Source organism: Enhydra lutris, unplaced genomic scaffold (genome assembly GCF_002288905.1).
Source record: "Enhydra lutris kenyoni isolate GAN:26980312 unplaced genomic scaffold, ASM228890v2 scaffoldscaffold11, whole genome shotgun sequence".
NCBI classification, from domain to species: domain Eukaryota; kingdom Metazoa; phylum Chordata; class Mammalia; order Carnivora; family Mustelidae; genus Enhydra; species Enhydra lutris.
In genome coordinates, this window is record NW_019154095.1 from 15,924,912 (window position 1) to 15,940,315 (window position 15,404).

General features: G+C 39.3%; 1 protein-coding gene across 6 annotated transcripts in view; it reads right to left on the reverse strand.

Annotated features, from left to right (window-relative positions):
* Positions 1–2,511: 2,511 nt before the first annotated feature.
* LOC111144438 (PDZ and LIM domain 3) overlaps positions 2,512–15,404 on the reverse strand; it is a 30,735-nt gene continuing 17,842 nt past the window's right edge. For 2 of the 6 annotated variants that reach the window (XM_022498748.1, XM_022498747.1), the window contains 4 exons: positions 13,411–13,478; positions 6,233–6,358; positions 4,515–4,631; positions 2,512–3,239 (listed from right to left, as the gene is read on the reverse strand). In XM_022498748.1, the coding sequence (XP_022354456.1) occupies positions 3,050–3,239; positions 4,515–4,631; positions 6,233–6,358; positions 13,411–13,478 (501 nt within the window). In that variant the 3' untranslated portion in view covers positions 2,512–3,049. Of the gene's footprint in view, positions 3,240–4,514; positions 4,632–6,232; positions 6,359–8,003; positions 8,268–13,410; positions 13,479–13,858; positions 14,047–15,404 lie in introns of all 6 variants that reach the window. The other 4 variants (XM_022498743.1, XM_022498744.1, XM_022498745.1 and 1 more) reach the window with 4 other exon arrangements.

Consider the following 15,404-nt stretch of genomic DNA (forward strand, 5'->3'; position numbering starts at 1 on the left):
TTCAAGATTGCTTTGGCTATTTGGGGTCCTTTGTGGTTCCATACTAATTTTAGGATTGTTTGTTCAGTTCTGTGAAAAATGCTATTGGTATTTTGATAGCGATTGCTTTCAATGTATACATTGCCTTGGGTAGTATAGACATTTTAACAATATTTGCTTTCCCCATCCATGAGCATGGAATATCTTTCCATTTCTTTGTGTCACCTTCAGTTTGTTTCATCAGCATTTTATAGGTTTCAGAGTACACGTTTTTCACCTTTTTGGTTAGGTTTATTCGTAGGTATCTTATTATCTTTGGTGCAATTTTAAATGGGATTGATCCTGAATTTCTTTTTCTGCTACTTCACTATTGGTATATAGAAATGCAACAAATTTGTGTGTATTCATTTTGTATCCTTTGACTTCACTGCGTTCATTTGTCAGTTCTAGCAGTTTTTTGGTGGAGTCTTTAGGGTTTTCTATTTATATTATTGCATTAATTCCTAGTTACTACTTCTCTACATGTTGAAATTTCTAGATTTAATTGTTGAAAGAACAATTTTTATTAAATATAATGAACATGCAACTTCAGGGCATGCTTCACAGGCCTTGGTCACTTAGTCTGAATTACCAGATTTCAGCCATAGCTCTCTTGAATTTCAGATTAGAACTGTCTTATTTAAAAAAATTTTTTTTTAATTATTTTATTTATTTGAGAGAGAGAGAAAGTGAGAGAGAGATAGAGAGATTGAGAGCATGAGCAGGGTGGAGGGGCAGAGGGAAAAGCAGACTCCCTGCTGAGCAGGGAGCCCAATGTGGGGCTCCATCCCAGAACCCCCAGATCATGACCTGAGCCATAGGCAGACCTTAACTGACTCAACCACCCAGGCACCCCATACTACCTTTTTAAAAAACTAATTATTAAACATGTGAACTTAAGCCATTCATTATTATTCTACTGTATACTACTATACGATGTACGTTAACGTGCAATATAATGTCTAATGCACACTTTTATCATGAATCTTTCATTCTTAATTTAACCTCTTTTTAGTACAGTACACAGGTCCTCAGCTGTGCTTCCTGACTCCAGCTGAGGTGTTGATTAATCCTCTACAGATAACATCTGGCAGAATTTCACTGGAAAAAGCCATGAGGTGTGAGAGGGAACAGCTCTGGGGATTGAATATTTCTCAAACAGATTCTACTTGCTCCTCCTGATAAAGTCATTCCACCTTCATCCCCTAGTCCATAAATACTGGTGCTATTAATTTCCACACTTTTGCAAGACCCTGGAGGGTGTATTGGGTTGGTTTTCAGTTTTCTCTACTGCTGCTTTGGATTTCAGCTTTCTTGAGTTTTCTAAGTCAATTACCATTTATTTCCCTAGCTCCCAAACTTTTAAATTTAAATCTTTTCCAGAACAAAATACTTTAAAATGACATCTGAACAAAAAATATAGTCTATTTTGGATACATTCATTTCTTTGATCTCTATGTTTCTTATTTATTTTAATGTCTCTGTTGCTCCAGTTGCAATCTCAAAGCCTAAGGGGCCAAGTAGGTGTTGTGGTTCTTCTCACTGGATCCAAACCTTAGGTCAGGGTTAGAAATAACCAGTGAAGTCTGGGGGGAATTCCAGAGCAATACAATGTGTGCCCCATCTTCCATTTGGGACAATAAGAGATTACCTGCTCCAGACCCAGAGGGTAGGGTATAGATATAGAGGGTTGGATAATAGGGTAGAGATGACTTTGTGACCGGGGTTGAGACAAAAGATGTAAGACCGTCCCTAGCTCCCGTTCTCCACATCCTGCCAGTTCCCCATGGTTTTATGTGGAGGGGACATTTTCAGAGTTTCCAATGTATCCCCGATGAGGAGCATGGGAAGTAGGTAAGACATGCAAGTTAGGGGTGTTGCTATGTGGCTACCATAGTGAAAGGCAAGGTGACAAGATAGAGCCAGGGGCCAGGTGGAATTCAGTGAGATGCAAAGGACCCATTACTCCAGGGAAAGCTGAGCTGAGACTTCTGGAGATGATGCTGGAGGTGGGTTTATTGCCTGCTCCCAAACATGTGGGAAAAACAGACAAGTGAAACCATGGATTTTAGCAGTGGATACAATAGGATCCCCTTACTCAGAAGGGCCCTGAGCCTGTCTCCTCTAGGAGATGCCATCTTGGGAAGGAAGAGGCAGCAGTGATGAAATTTTGAGCATAAAGAAACAGACTTGAGGGAGGTCTGAGCCTTGAAGGCACTGACTATTTCGTTTGAAAGAAACATTTATAAAATGAAAGACCATTTCAATGCACAAAAAATTGTTTTTATGGGAAAGGGACTGAATTACCTTTAGCAAATTTAAATACCCCTCCATATCAGCAGAAATTTATGGGCTCCTAAGAAAGAGTAAGAACTAAAGAAGTCACATTTTTCTTAAAATTCCTGAGTTGTTAGTGTACATGTCAAGATATGATTGGACCCTTTTGTTGGAATGTTGATTTTATTTGAATTCATTGAATGCCACTTCATTAGGTATTTTAAAAATATTTATGTATTTATTATGTGTGTTGCATCTGGTGGTATAATTGTTTGAATATGAAACTAGAGAAATCTAGGGAATTTCTTTCTGACATGCACTATAACAGTTAAAACAGGTAACAGACAATTGCAGGTTGTGTTAGAATACAAGATTGTCATTTGGTATTTACTACAGTTGCAAAATCAGCTTGTTAAGGAAAGGTAATCAGACTCCCCCAAATCTCTTGATGTCATAATATAAATATAAATTGTGGAATATGACATACAAAAAATTTAATGCGTTAAATGTGACTAAATTATTGCTAGCCCAAGAGGGAGAAAGCTGCAAACATAGCTAAGTGTACGTTTCCACGTCCATTTACAGCCGGCACTTGTCTCCCGCTCCCTTTTCTTCAGTAACAATAAGATAAACGTCTAAAAGCCTTGGTTTTAGGTTTGGAGCCAACAGTTTGCTATACTTCCACCCAAAGCCATGGATGTCTTCCTGTGTAAGCGTGCTTGAGTGTGTGTGCTCCGGTCTGTGTAAGATGTCATTAAGCTTTGGGATAGAGAGTAACTGTGTCGTAGCCCTCTGGGGGCCTCGTGCGAGCCCTTGCATGAGTTTCGCAGTACAGCTCCCCCTCCACGAAGAAGTAGCCCTTCTGTTTGAGGTTGAGGTTACAGTCGGCGCACACGAAACACTCTGGATGCCGGTACTTATCCCGTGCCTTCACGACAGCACCACTGTTGAGGAAAAGGAGGGGAAGTGAAAAACAGAAACCGAAAACATGGTACGAAGAGAGATAACAGGGTGGGTAGGGCAGGTGTGATCTGTTTCATGTGTGGGCAATAGCCCCCCGGGGGGAAGCCAGCACAGCTGTGCGAGTGAGGTCATGGTCGGGGAGATCCAAGACAACCGTAGTAACACACCACGGCGTTCTCTGGGATGTCGATGTGTGAATATTTTCCCGATTTCTCAAACAAGTCGCTTCTATACACGTTATGGGATCTTCCTTCGTGATCTATGCTGATTCTTTCCTTGAAAGAGGAAAACATCATCTAGGTAAGACCAATATCTCTGCCAAGGATTCGGATTTTGACCACGCTTGCCTACACAATTAGAAGTCCCTCTGATTGCTTCCTATCTTGCCACTGCAGCCTCCTGTCTATGGAGCACAGAGGAAACAGAGCAAAGGGAAGAGATGGAATTTCCATTTCTGTAGACTCAAGTCTACTGTCAAAATAGTTTACTCCAACTTAGGAGCAGTAATTGCTTTTGGTACCATCCTAAACTCGTGTGTTTCGTGAGATCCTCTTTGCACCCCAGTTGCGGGTCCTGTGTCTTTCTTTCTTTCTGTGTCACATTCCCCTCCTTGTTCTAACCAGATTTCTCTCCCACTGCCCTCCTGGGATGAATCCTGGATCACTGCACACACAGTATCGCTGTGTGTGAGCTCACAGTAGAGGCGCAGAATAAAGGGGTGGGAGAAGTGACCACGTGGGGTGTCTGCAGGGGAGAGACTGAAATGATCTGGAGATTTGAACTAGCAAGTGTTACTGTGCAAACATAAGGGATCTTGAAATGGAAGCGGACTGCATTTTTAAAAGTTAGACTTCAATATTTGTGCAACTTAAGAAACCGAGTAAGGATAATGTGTTTTCGTGAACCACATGATGACCCTCATGTTTGGTTTCCTCAGTTTATACCAAAGAGGAAGTACTATACATTAACTATACATTAACCAAGGGAGGGCATTTTTGAAGTGAAGCTATGCTTCTCGGAAGCAATTTTTTAAAAATAGGCTTCAGGGACAGTTGTGTGTTTTTTTTTTTTAATGAGAATATATCTGAAATTCTAAGTCCAGATTGCTGACTCACATCATGTGCCAGTTTTAGGGTACGTTGAAGGGATTTTGGTCAAAATGTGCTAAATGTTGGACACAGTTCAGGTCACTAACTAGAAACCGAGAGCGGGTACCAAGATTTATAGCGAAGGCCTGGGTTAAAAATGAAACTCACACGATGCCGCTCCCACATTTGTCACAGAGTGGCATCTTCTGAGCGCTGCCAGCGCTGCCGTGGGCTTTGGTAACGGGAGCTCTCACACTCCGGGTTCCAGCAGGACGGTCGTCTGAAAAACAAAGTGTTCCCATTTATGGCAAGGGAACAGCTGGCTACAGTTTGTACTTTGCTTCTATTTTAAGGTGTGCACTTTAACCCAAGGAATTCTCCAGTTGCGCCAGCTCTCTCATTTCAAAAGGAGGAGGACAGGTTCAAGCATCACTTGTTCTGAAGGAGGGCCCTTCCAGAAAGAAGTCGTTAAAATTTGTTGTTGTCCTTGTTGGAGGGAGCGGTTAGAAAATGCTGAAAGGAGTGGAAAACATGTGGCATTTTTTTTCTTCTTCTTATTGCCGTAAAATATACAGAACATATAATGGACCATCCTGACCACTTTTGAACGCGTAATTCAGTAATTCAGTAGCAGCAAGTACCTAGACAATGTTGTGCACCCATCACCAACAGTTCTTTCCAGAACTCTTTCATCCTCCAAAAACAAAAAACAAAAAACAAAAACCCTCTGTACCTATCAAACAGTAACTTCCCACTCCCTCTTCCTCCCAGATCCCGGTAACTTCTATTCTACTGTCTGTCTTTAGGACTTTCCTATCCCGGGTACCTCACAGGAGTGGACACATGCAGTTTTTATCTTTCTGTGTCTGGCCTATTTCCGTCGGCATGTTTTCAGGGTTCATCCCTGTTGCAGCATGCATGAGAATTTCATTCATTTTTGAGGCTGAATAATGCTCTGTTGGATGGACAGACCACGTTTTGTTTATCCGTTGATCAGGTGATAGATGTGTGGTTTTCACTTTCTGGCTATTGTGGATAAAGATCTATGAATAGTGGTGTATGAATATCTATTTGAGTCCCTGCTTTCAATTCTTTGGGTATATATATACCCAGGAGTCCAATTGTTGGATAATACAGTAATTTCTGTGTTTAACTTTTTGAGGAACCATTATCCTGGTTTTCACAGTGGCTGCACCATTTTACATTCCCTCAACCATGAACAAGAGTTCCAGTTTTCCCACATGCTCTCCAACACTTGTAAATTTTTTTTTTTAAATAGCCAACTTAATACGGCATTTTGCATTTTTGTGCAACTTTTAAAGGACAATGTGTATCTTTGTGGGATAGAAAAACATTGATAAGATTATGACCCCTGAGGACAGCAGGAGTGGGCTAGAGATTCAGCCTTATTTCTTACTGGCTGTGTCTCCTTGTACAAATCTCTCTCTGTGTCAGTTTCTCATTTGTTGAAAGGGAAAAACAATATTTCCTATCTCACAGGTTATTGGGAGGACTAAGGGATCAAGCACACAAAATACTTAGCACAGGGTTTGGAACATAGTAAGGGTTCATCTCAGGGTTATTTTAAGATTTTGATGATGCTGACACCCTGGAGTGGAGGGAGGCTGAGAAATGTAGCGATTTTTGATCCAAACTAGCCCCTTGACTACGATTGGAATTTATCTCTGGTGTCCTTTTATCACTGGGTTGGTGGCTACTTGGATACATTCTGGGAACTCCTTTTCTAAACCAAGCACCGTTCAGATCTTCCTTAGGGAAGACTCATGGGATCACTCAACTAAATCAATGTTGAGTCTTTCATTCCCCAGTATGTTTGCTATCCTCCCCCCATCTGTATTGTTCCAGCAGACATTCATGGCTGCTCACCATCATTCACTAATTCCTGGAGCACTCTGAAGGAGCCCGACTGGCGAGGCTGAGTAGGCTCATTCCGATTGTCATGAAGCATCCGGTATACATCAGACTGGGGAGGCACTGAGGCTGTGGGTTCACTGAAACACAGGACGGCACGTGAAGCAGTGTCAGGAGCCGTGTGAGGCATGGTGTGTGCAAGAAACCACAAGACATGACTAAGCTATAATCACTGCATTTGCAGCAACTCCTGAGGCAAGATTCAGTTAATCTCTATACAGTTAAAAATATGGTATGAGTTCACATGGGTCAACTTCATGATGTCGTTCATTAACCTGGGAGTCACACCAGCACTTCTTCACCTGGCAGAATGCGTCAGAGGGCAAGTACAATGTGATTGTTTGGGAATAGTGATTTAAAAAACAATAATACCCTTGTCTGATGGATATATCATTATAATGTGAACAAAATGAACTTTTCTCAGAAAACAGACAACATACACATGGGAAGAAATGCAGGAGTGAGCCCAGTTTGATTATTCTGTCATAAAATTGTCAATAAAATTCAGATTCATTTCTGATATTCAACTGAAAAGTATGGTTTAATTTTGTCTTTAAGGTTAATTTGTGAACTCCCGAAAACAACAAAGGTATCATTTTGCCTATAAGCTGAAGAAATTTAGCTTGTATGTGAAAGTCTATAATGTAGAAACTTTCATATATATGTCAGTTATATTGATTACATTATGTTTTTAATAGCTATATTATAATTCACTTATGATAACAGTGATAGCAGCTTTATTTTACTATTCTACAAATATAATTCATGATGAACAATAAGGAACTGCCACAGTAATACTACGTCAGACACTAAATGCTTTATTATTTTATGTCATTTAATTATAGTATCTAGAAAAGGTAGTTGCTATCTCCACATATTTTTACTTCCTATATCACATTTAATAATCATCGTCTTATATATCTAAAATTCTTTGCAAAAAGGCTTTGAGATGCATTACATGGTTATTATCCCATTGTATTCATCCCAAGAGACATTTGGGGATATAGATACATAGTACTCTAAAACATTATAAAACTTTCATTTATAAAAACTGGTTATATAATATTGAAAGTAGTAGTAAGATTTTATCTTATAATAAGTCCTTTTATTTGAAAAAACTTGATGGCAAAAGTACTTTGAGCAAATATTCATAATAAAGATGAAATTAGTCAAAATAGGGACCAATGGAAATTAAGTATTTACATTAATAGCTTGGAGCTTATAAAAGCTTTTCCATGGTAAAAATTCTAAATGGAAAAATGATTACCTCTCCACAAGCTACCGTTAAAAGAGACAAGAGTTGTCATCCCTTAAAATTCCTCTGAACCTCCCATTCCTTACCAATTTTTGACCCCCAAAGAGGCAGCACGAGTATACTAGATTATAAGTCACTTTTGAAAAGTATTGTACCAGACATTTGTAAAGACATTTGTAAAGACATTTCTAAAAGACATAGACATTTGTTCCTTCCCTGATTTCTTTCTTTCTTTCTTTCTTTTTTTTTTTTTTTTTTTGCACTCTGTCACATAAAGCTCTACTTAGTTAATTCTTGAAATCACTTTTATCTTTAGGTCTAGATATTTGCAGTACACCCCTAGTATTTTTTTCTTTAAAGCTTTCCACCCAGGCTTCTTTCAATTACGACACTATTAAAAGACACCAGTAAAGTTTACATTGCCCATGTGTTTAGTTAATATGCCCATGGTTCAGAAAGACTCGCATTACCTCATGGAGGGTGCTTCCCCTAGAGCTGTTGAAACCTGACCCTGAAGTGTTTCCATAATATTGTCATCTGAGTACAACTGCATAGGTGTATTAAACTGAGCATGTACAATCTTCACACCGGGAAGTTCCATTTCCAAAGGAATGTTAGGGGCCATCTTAGCAGCAACTTTCAAGTCACCTGGGCAAATAGTACTAAGAGTACTGACAGAAGAAGGGGTGCTACGTCCACTGCCACCGTCAATACCGGACGGAGTGCTGCATCCACTGTGTTAATGACCACGTGACACAGAGGTGACACAGGAATCAGAAAAATCCAGACACAACACAGAGAACAAGTACAGAGAGGTTAAAAGGAATTGGAGACAGAAAGGAAGAAGTGAATTAAATCAAATTCAAATGAAAAATCAAATGGCTAGAATGTATTTTACAAAGGGAAGACATTTCAAGATTCACGATAGAAAAAAGTGCAATAAAATTAAAAATTACAGGTGATATTGCATTTTTTGGCTCTGTTCTACCAGGCAATATGTTGAGGGTTACCCACAGAGTAGTACGCGAGGTAGAAAAGATGCAACTATCTTTACTTTTTAAAAATAGGCCTAACAATTTTAAAACTTGCCCACATCACAAACAGATGATGTGGGGAAATGACACTGGTGGGATGTCCTTTTACATTTATGAGCTGTGGTATTTAAAATCAAAATATTACTGAGTGATTCTTCACAAATAGTAAGGGACTACGCAGCATGAAGATCCAATCAAATATTTAGGCTAAACATTTCAAAATAAGAAGTGTGTTTCAGAAATGCAGTTTTGCTCTCATTGTATAATAACTAGTAACTTGAAGGTTCTGTGATAAAGATTATGTTTTAAATCTGTTTTGTAAATGCCTTATAGTTGGGATTTTAACTTTTTCTACTTTCATTCTTTACTTTTGTGAAGAATACATGTTAATAAACTGTTCAGTCATTTAATATAGGCTCTAGAAACAGCCAATAAATGCTTGTCACCTTGAAATTAATTGATTAGGAGGCAGGTAAGGTGGTCTTAGACTCTTTGGATATACTTAGGGCTAAGCTCTATTTCTGCCATACATAGCTATTTCCTGTAACAATTTTGGAGGCTCACATGTATTTCCATGCATACTTCTTATTTCATTTTAAAGATCAATTGAGGGGATTTATTATACTTATTACTAAAATATGAGAAAGGCCAGTCATGCAATTTCAAGAACAACTAGGTAGATTTCATATTCTCTACGAATCTGGATAAGAGGCTAGTCACAGCTGATGCACCAATGACTAAAGTCATTTTTCTACGTGCATTTTAAGGGTAGCGTGAGAAATGCATTTTACGAGAAAATGGAATATACTGAGATTTTGTTTTTAAGCGCAGTCATTTAAGACTAAGCCAAAAGAAATGTTAGTATTTGTAAACTTTCATCACGCTTGCAGGTTAGTGTTGCTATAAACCCCAGACAGAGAACAATTTATATGATGCATTTATCTCAAAGTCCGTTTTCTCCTAGGGCTCAAGTATGGCCCTTGCGTTTACTCTTTAGGGCTGCTAATGCTAACCTTGGCCCCATCTAGACAGCAAAACCAAATGGATATTAGACACCGATTTTGCTGACTTCATCAGTGTGGTAGCCTGCCTAGTCTGGACAACCCATGCCACAAAATGGAATTTTAAACGTTTTTGTCTTGTGTTACCAGTTCAACCAACTGCATGGCCTAAATGAGGCAAGTGTATAGGGATGTGCTCCTTCACTTCCTGCCTGTTAAGAGCCCATTTAAAACCCAATCTCTAAGTTGGTTGATCACATACAAAATGCCCAATGGCTTATTTACCATTTTTGTAGGCTCAACACTATACTAGCTCCTGAAATCGACCTCAGTTGGTTAAAAAAAAAAAAAAAAAAAAAGCCAATTTTCAGTTATAGTACAGTTTACTCAGGGTTATATTGATTTGACCTAAGTGCAATGAAGCATATTAAACTGTAATTTTGGGATTTGAAACATTGGGTTGAATCTTGGGAGAGTTGGGCTTAAAATAGTGAATCTTGTCAGCAAGCTACTCTGACCCTACGTGTGCCATGGGGTAGATAGCTAAACTATGAGCAGCCAGAACTTACAGATAGACCTTATTTTGTAGTTGTAATTAATAAGTAATCTTGCATATAACATGTTTGTATACACAGTTTTATTTCAGCAAGGATGGTGTGTTCTATTGCTTGGTTTCTTTATCATTCTATTTAGGGACCTGTAGTTATTGAGGAGAAAGGAAGTAAACCCTAAGCAAACAAGAATGATCTCTTATAAATTTCTGGGACAGTTTCACAAGATCTCTTGAACTGATGATTTAAATAGTTTTCATGGACTCCAATCACTTTGGTAGTACCATGGGTCACCATGACCTATTCCTGTGACCTGAAAAGATAGGGACTAATGAGATTTTTTTGATTTTGACTTAGTGACTTGGCAGCACCACTTGTCAGGTTGATGATACACTCAATCACTTCTTGCCTCCATAGATCATCAGACTGAGAACTAACTTCCCTGGCCTGTATACAGACTTTCTGGGATGAGCTTCTTAAAGTGACCTGTCCAAAAACCACTCACAAGAGTCTATCATTTGGATCTATAAAATAAAAATTTTAAATTTACATATTTGCCTATGAAGATACTGCCTTTTAAATATGATTCAATTATGAGATAATGAAAAGAACCATAACTAGCAGTAAGGCCCTAGGGAGATTAACGTATGAACAATTTAGCATCTCCCACTTACTTTGGATTAAAAAGTTGCTCATTGGTGGTGTAGGTGTAGCTTGGTGTGTAGCCACCTTGACAAAGAATCGTTTGGTAAAGAACAAGAAATTCAGGAGCTAGAGTAAATAGTGAGAGGACCCAGGAAGAAAGGAAAAGTAGTAGAGGCATTTTTACATTTCTTTAAGATTAAGTGCTGGTGCCTGTCTTTATTTTATTATTTTTTTAAGATTTTATTTTTATTTATTTGACAGAGAGGGACAGATCACAAGTAGGCAGAGAGGCAGGCAGAGAGAGAGGGGGAAGCAGGCTCCCCGCTGAGTGGAAAGCCCAACTCGGGGCTCTATCCCAGGACCCTGAGATCCCGACCTGAGCTGAAGGCAGAGGCTTAATCCACTGAGCCAACCAGGTGCCCCTGGTGCCTGTCTTTAAAGCAAACCGTTTCATCCCCATTCCTCCTCTCTCCTTTCCCAAATTTCAGCTATATTAAGAGTCACCTTACAATGACAAAAGTATGAGGGGCTTGTTAGGATTACCATTTTTGAATTAAAATGCAAATATAAAAGAAGGCCATTAGCTACTTAAATCTCTCTGACTTTCCCTGAATTTTTATGACATTAAATGTCTTACTGGTCTTTAGAGGCAAGATCTGTGTTACTCTAATGCCTCCTCAAGTCCTATAGTTCAGATTAGTGAGCTTAGAGTTAAACCAGCCTCAAAAGAATGCAATTGTATTAATTTTACGATGCTCCTTTAGAAAGTTGTATATATATTTATTCAGTGGAAACATAGCATTTTTACTCTTAATCTAGTGTTATGATATCAGGGGTGGGGCTGGGAAGCTGTTGAATGTGGAGAAATAGGGAGAAAATTCAGAGGAAAATAGAATGGAAACTAAGGAACAAAAAAGAGAAGTAAAGAAAGCTTGTGCAGAGTTGCACGGATGAGAGAGGGATGTTAACTCTTGTTTCTTCTTGCCATCAGAAAATATTATCAGGTACTCTTAGGATTTTGTTCCTTCATCTAATGAACATCGATGGAGCATTTAGTCTGTCCCAGCCTTGTTTCTAGGTGCTGGGAAGATAGAAGTTGCTCCGTTCTAGTGGAGGGAGATATTCTTGGTAGTCACTGACTTTTTAACCTCGTCTCCTCATCTTCCACTCTATTTCTCCTGTCTGAGTCTGATATCACAGAATTGTCCAGCTTATTTTGAGATAATCCTCTGGCCCCAACGCCAGTTTATGGGAAGGTCTGCATAAGGAGATCATATATCAATTGATGACTGACCATCCAAAGCAGGTATCATAAACTTGGATACCCCCAGGGGCTAGCAGGGCTACACATGTATGAAATTGGGCCCAGTATCAGGAATGGTGGGCATTTTGACAGGATGGAGAGTAGATGGAACATCTTAAGGCCTTTACTTAAGTTCTTTTTTTTTTTTTTTAAACAACAGGAGGATTATGTAAAGCACTGTCTATAAATTGGATGGGCCACAGTTTGGGACACTAGATATAGATCATTAGTCAATAATCCTAACCACCAATTTCCTTCTTCAGGGCTGACTAATGGAGCTGAGGTCAGAGGAATAGGTTTGAGGTTTCCCAAAGTCACTCTTTCCCAATGTGCCAACACAGGGCATTAATTTCTCCCCCTTGGGTTGGAGTACAATTTCTAGAGAAGAAATTTATTTGAAAAGGATCATCTGACCATGATCTTTTTCTCTGATTAACAGCCATGAAACGCTTCCTCATTCTTATTGTAGTGTGTACACGGTTATCCATGAGGGTAACCAACACATCTCCCTCTCTCCCAACTCTTTCCTTCTAATTACTTTCCTCCATGTGGAAAAGCTCCTTTTCAAGTGACTTCTCTTCCTTTGCAAGTATCCGCAAGAAGGCAGAGTTACTGTTATGTGAGAGCTAGAAGGGGCACCTGGGTGGCTCAGTGGGTTAAAGCCTCTGTCTTCGGCTCAGGACATGATCCTAGTGTCCTGGGATCGAGCCCCACATTGGGCTCTCTGCTCAGCAGGGAGCCTGCTTCCTCCTTTCTCTCTCTCTGCCTGTCTCTCTGCCTACTTGTGATCTCTGTCTGTCAAATAAATAAAATCTTTAAAAAAAAAAAAAAAAAAGAGCTAGAAAGAGTGGGATTACCAGCGGGTTGGTGGAGCAGTGGGAAAGCAGTGTTGAGGTGGGCTGCTCAGAGAATGTCAAGCACAGAACGGCTGCACCGGGGCTCCCACTGGGCCCACCTGCTTCCCTCACTCCTGACCAGGGGCTGGTTTCCCGGTTTGCTTCTGTTGGCTGGGCCTTCCTGACCTGGGAATGGGGTACATCTGCCTGCCTCAAAGGTCACTGTGTTCTGGAAGGGATCCTCAGAACAGCAGGGTATTAGTTATAAATATACGTGGTGATTGCCTAACTTTTCACAGCCCTATAATCCTGTCAGTATTTACTTTGAGAAATGGAGGTTAGTGGCCTCCTATACTCTGCGAAGTGAGTTTGTTTTTCTTGCTTTTGAAATAAGCTTCACGATGAGCAGAGTCACTCCAAACACCTATGTGTTACTCTTCTTAGTGATTAGTAAGGATTTACTAAAGAAGCATGCACTACAGACACCAAAATCTCAGAGCTTATGACCTGCTTCGGCCTGGGATAATGAAAGGTTTGGGCCGAATATTGTGCTTGTGTTCAAAGTAGTTCACATCCTGTAAAAACAAAGGGTTAAAAAGTTCCTCAGTGGAAGACAGTTTTTTTTTTCCTTTTTTCTTTTTAGATAAAAGTAAATGAATGATCACTGTACAGAGGATTATTTACCACCACATATTGACATGACTGAGAAGCGTGACAATGGAACCAGAGCGATTTCTTCATTTTAAGCATCTGTTCACTAGAAATGTTCAGGAACTGGCGGATTGGACTCCAGAACATTGGAACCATGTTCTGGATGCTTGTCTTTAAACTAAAAATCTGATTGTCCCTTCAGGAAAGTAAAAATAAAACAGCAAGAGCTGGACTTTGGAAAGGAGAAGAAACCATACTATCACTGTTAAGAGCATGGCGGCCAGAAACGGAGTCAGATACTTACTGTTGAGGCGAGCTAGGAATGAGACCTCGCAGCTGTCCGTGAAGTGCGTCTTGTATATTGCTAGTAGAATAGAGCCCAATTGGTGAGTTATAGGAAGCGCTCACTACCTGTCTTTTGTCATCAATGTTTGCTGCTGCAACAAAAGGCTGGGCCCTTCTGTTGTGCGTGGTACCAATAGGTTTGAACTCCTGTACAATGGCAGACAAAATACACAGAGCCACAGAATGCACAAGAAAGCCGTTAATGAGCAAACCCACAGCATCGCCATTGTTAATCAAGGCTTCTTTACCCTACAGCAAGATTCATGGCAATGTTCAAGGAGGAGGTGAGTATAAACCCGTCTGCATTTTCCGTGAACTTCACATGTGCTGTACTCAGCCACCACATGGTGCAAAGGAATCGATCTTATTTAAATATTATAAAAGAATTTGAACCTTATACCTTTCCTCTGGTCCTACTGACTTTTTACATCTGTAGCTTTTAAGAAACTCTCATACGACACATCTGAAGACAGAAATTCCATGTCAGAAATGAGATTCGGGATTTAGAATAATTATTATGCTTCACATTTCCTCAAGTAGAGCTTACATTTGCTTTCTCTTCTATTAATATCTTGATAAAGCTTTCTCCATTTTAGGAAATGGAGTAGCAAAACAATCAGAATGAGAGGGAGCCTTTGTGAATCACTATACTGAATCACTTTAACTAATCCAAGTAAAAGTTTTGTTTTTTTCTTAATACCTACCACAAAGAACAAAATTCTTTCTGTTCTTTTTTTAAATTTAAATTCAATTAGCCAACATATAGTACATCATTAGTAAAAAACAAAATTCTTAATTTGCTTTAAGGTCTAACCTTAAATTTAGAACAAATAAGAAGAATTGGAAGACTATTTTTCCTATGAAAGGAGGTTTTCCAATTTTTATATAGACTTACAATTTTGTAAAGTCATTAAATATGTTTTTCTTCTAAGTAGCAGAAGAAAACCAAAAGCGAAGGCTAAAATACACACAAGCTGACTCTTCTTCCAAATCTTTTCATTTGGCAGGATCAGTAAGAATAATCTTTCCAATATTTTCACCCACACACTCACATTGACTTCATTTACTTTTGTGAATGTGCCACCAGTTTTTCACACAGATTTCAACTAGTACAAACATTTATGTGTCTTTGAAATGTTACTGAAAAGATGCTGTTTTTATTAAGAAATAAAAAGGTCTTGTGATATTCTTGCTCTTATCATTTTTTTTTCTCTCCTTGTCATTACAAATGAATAGATGGTGAGATAGTCCTTTTCTATTTGAAAAAGACACTGTCTTCCTTTCTTAGGGGTTGGAACCAGAGTTTTCAGGGAGATTCTTGTGTGCGAGAACACCAACAGCTTCCTGGAGGGACCCATGCTCCGAAATGCTTAGTTCTGGTTCTGAGCAGGGAGTCATCTCAGATAGTCCCTGTTCCCCCATCCAGGTCTATTGGCAGAGTTCACTTAAAAATTATAACAGACAAGTGAGGTGCAGCTTCGAATACTAGTGGAGTCTTTGACTCC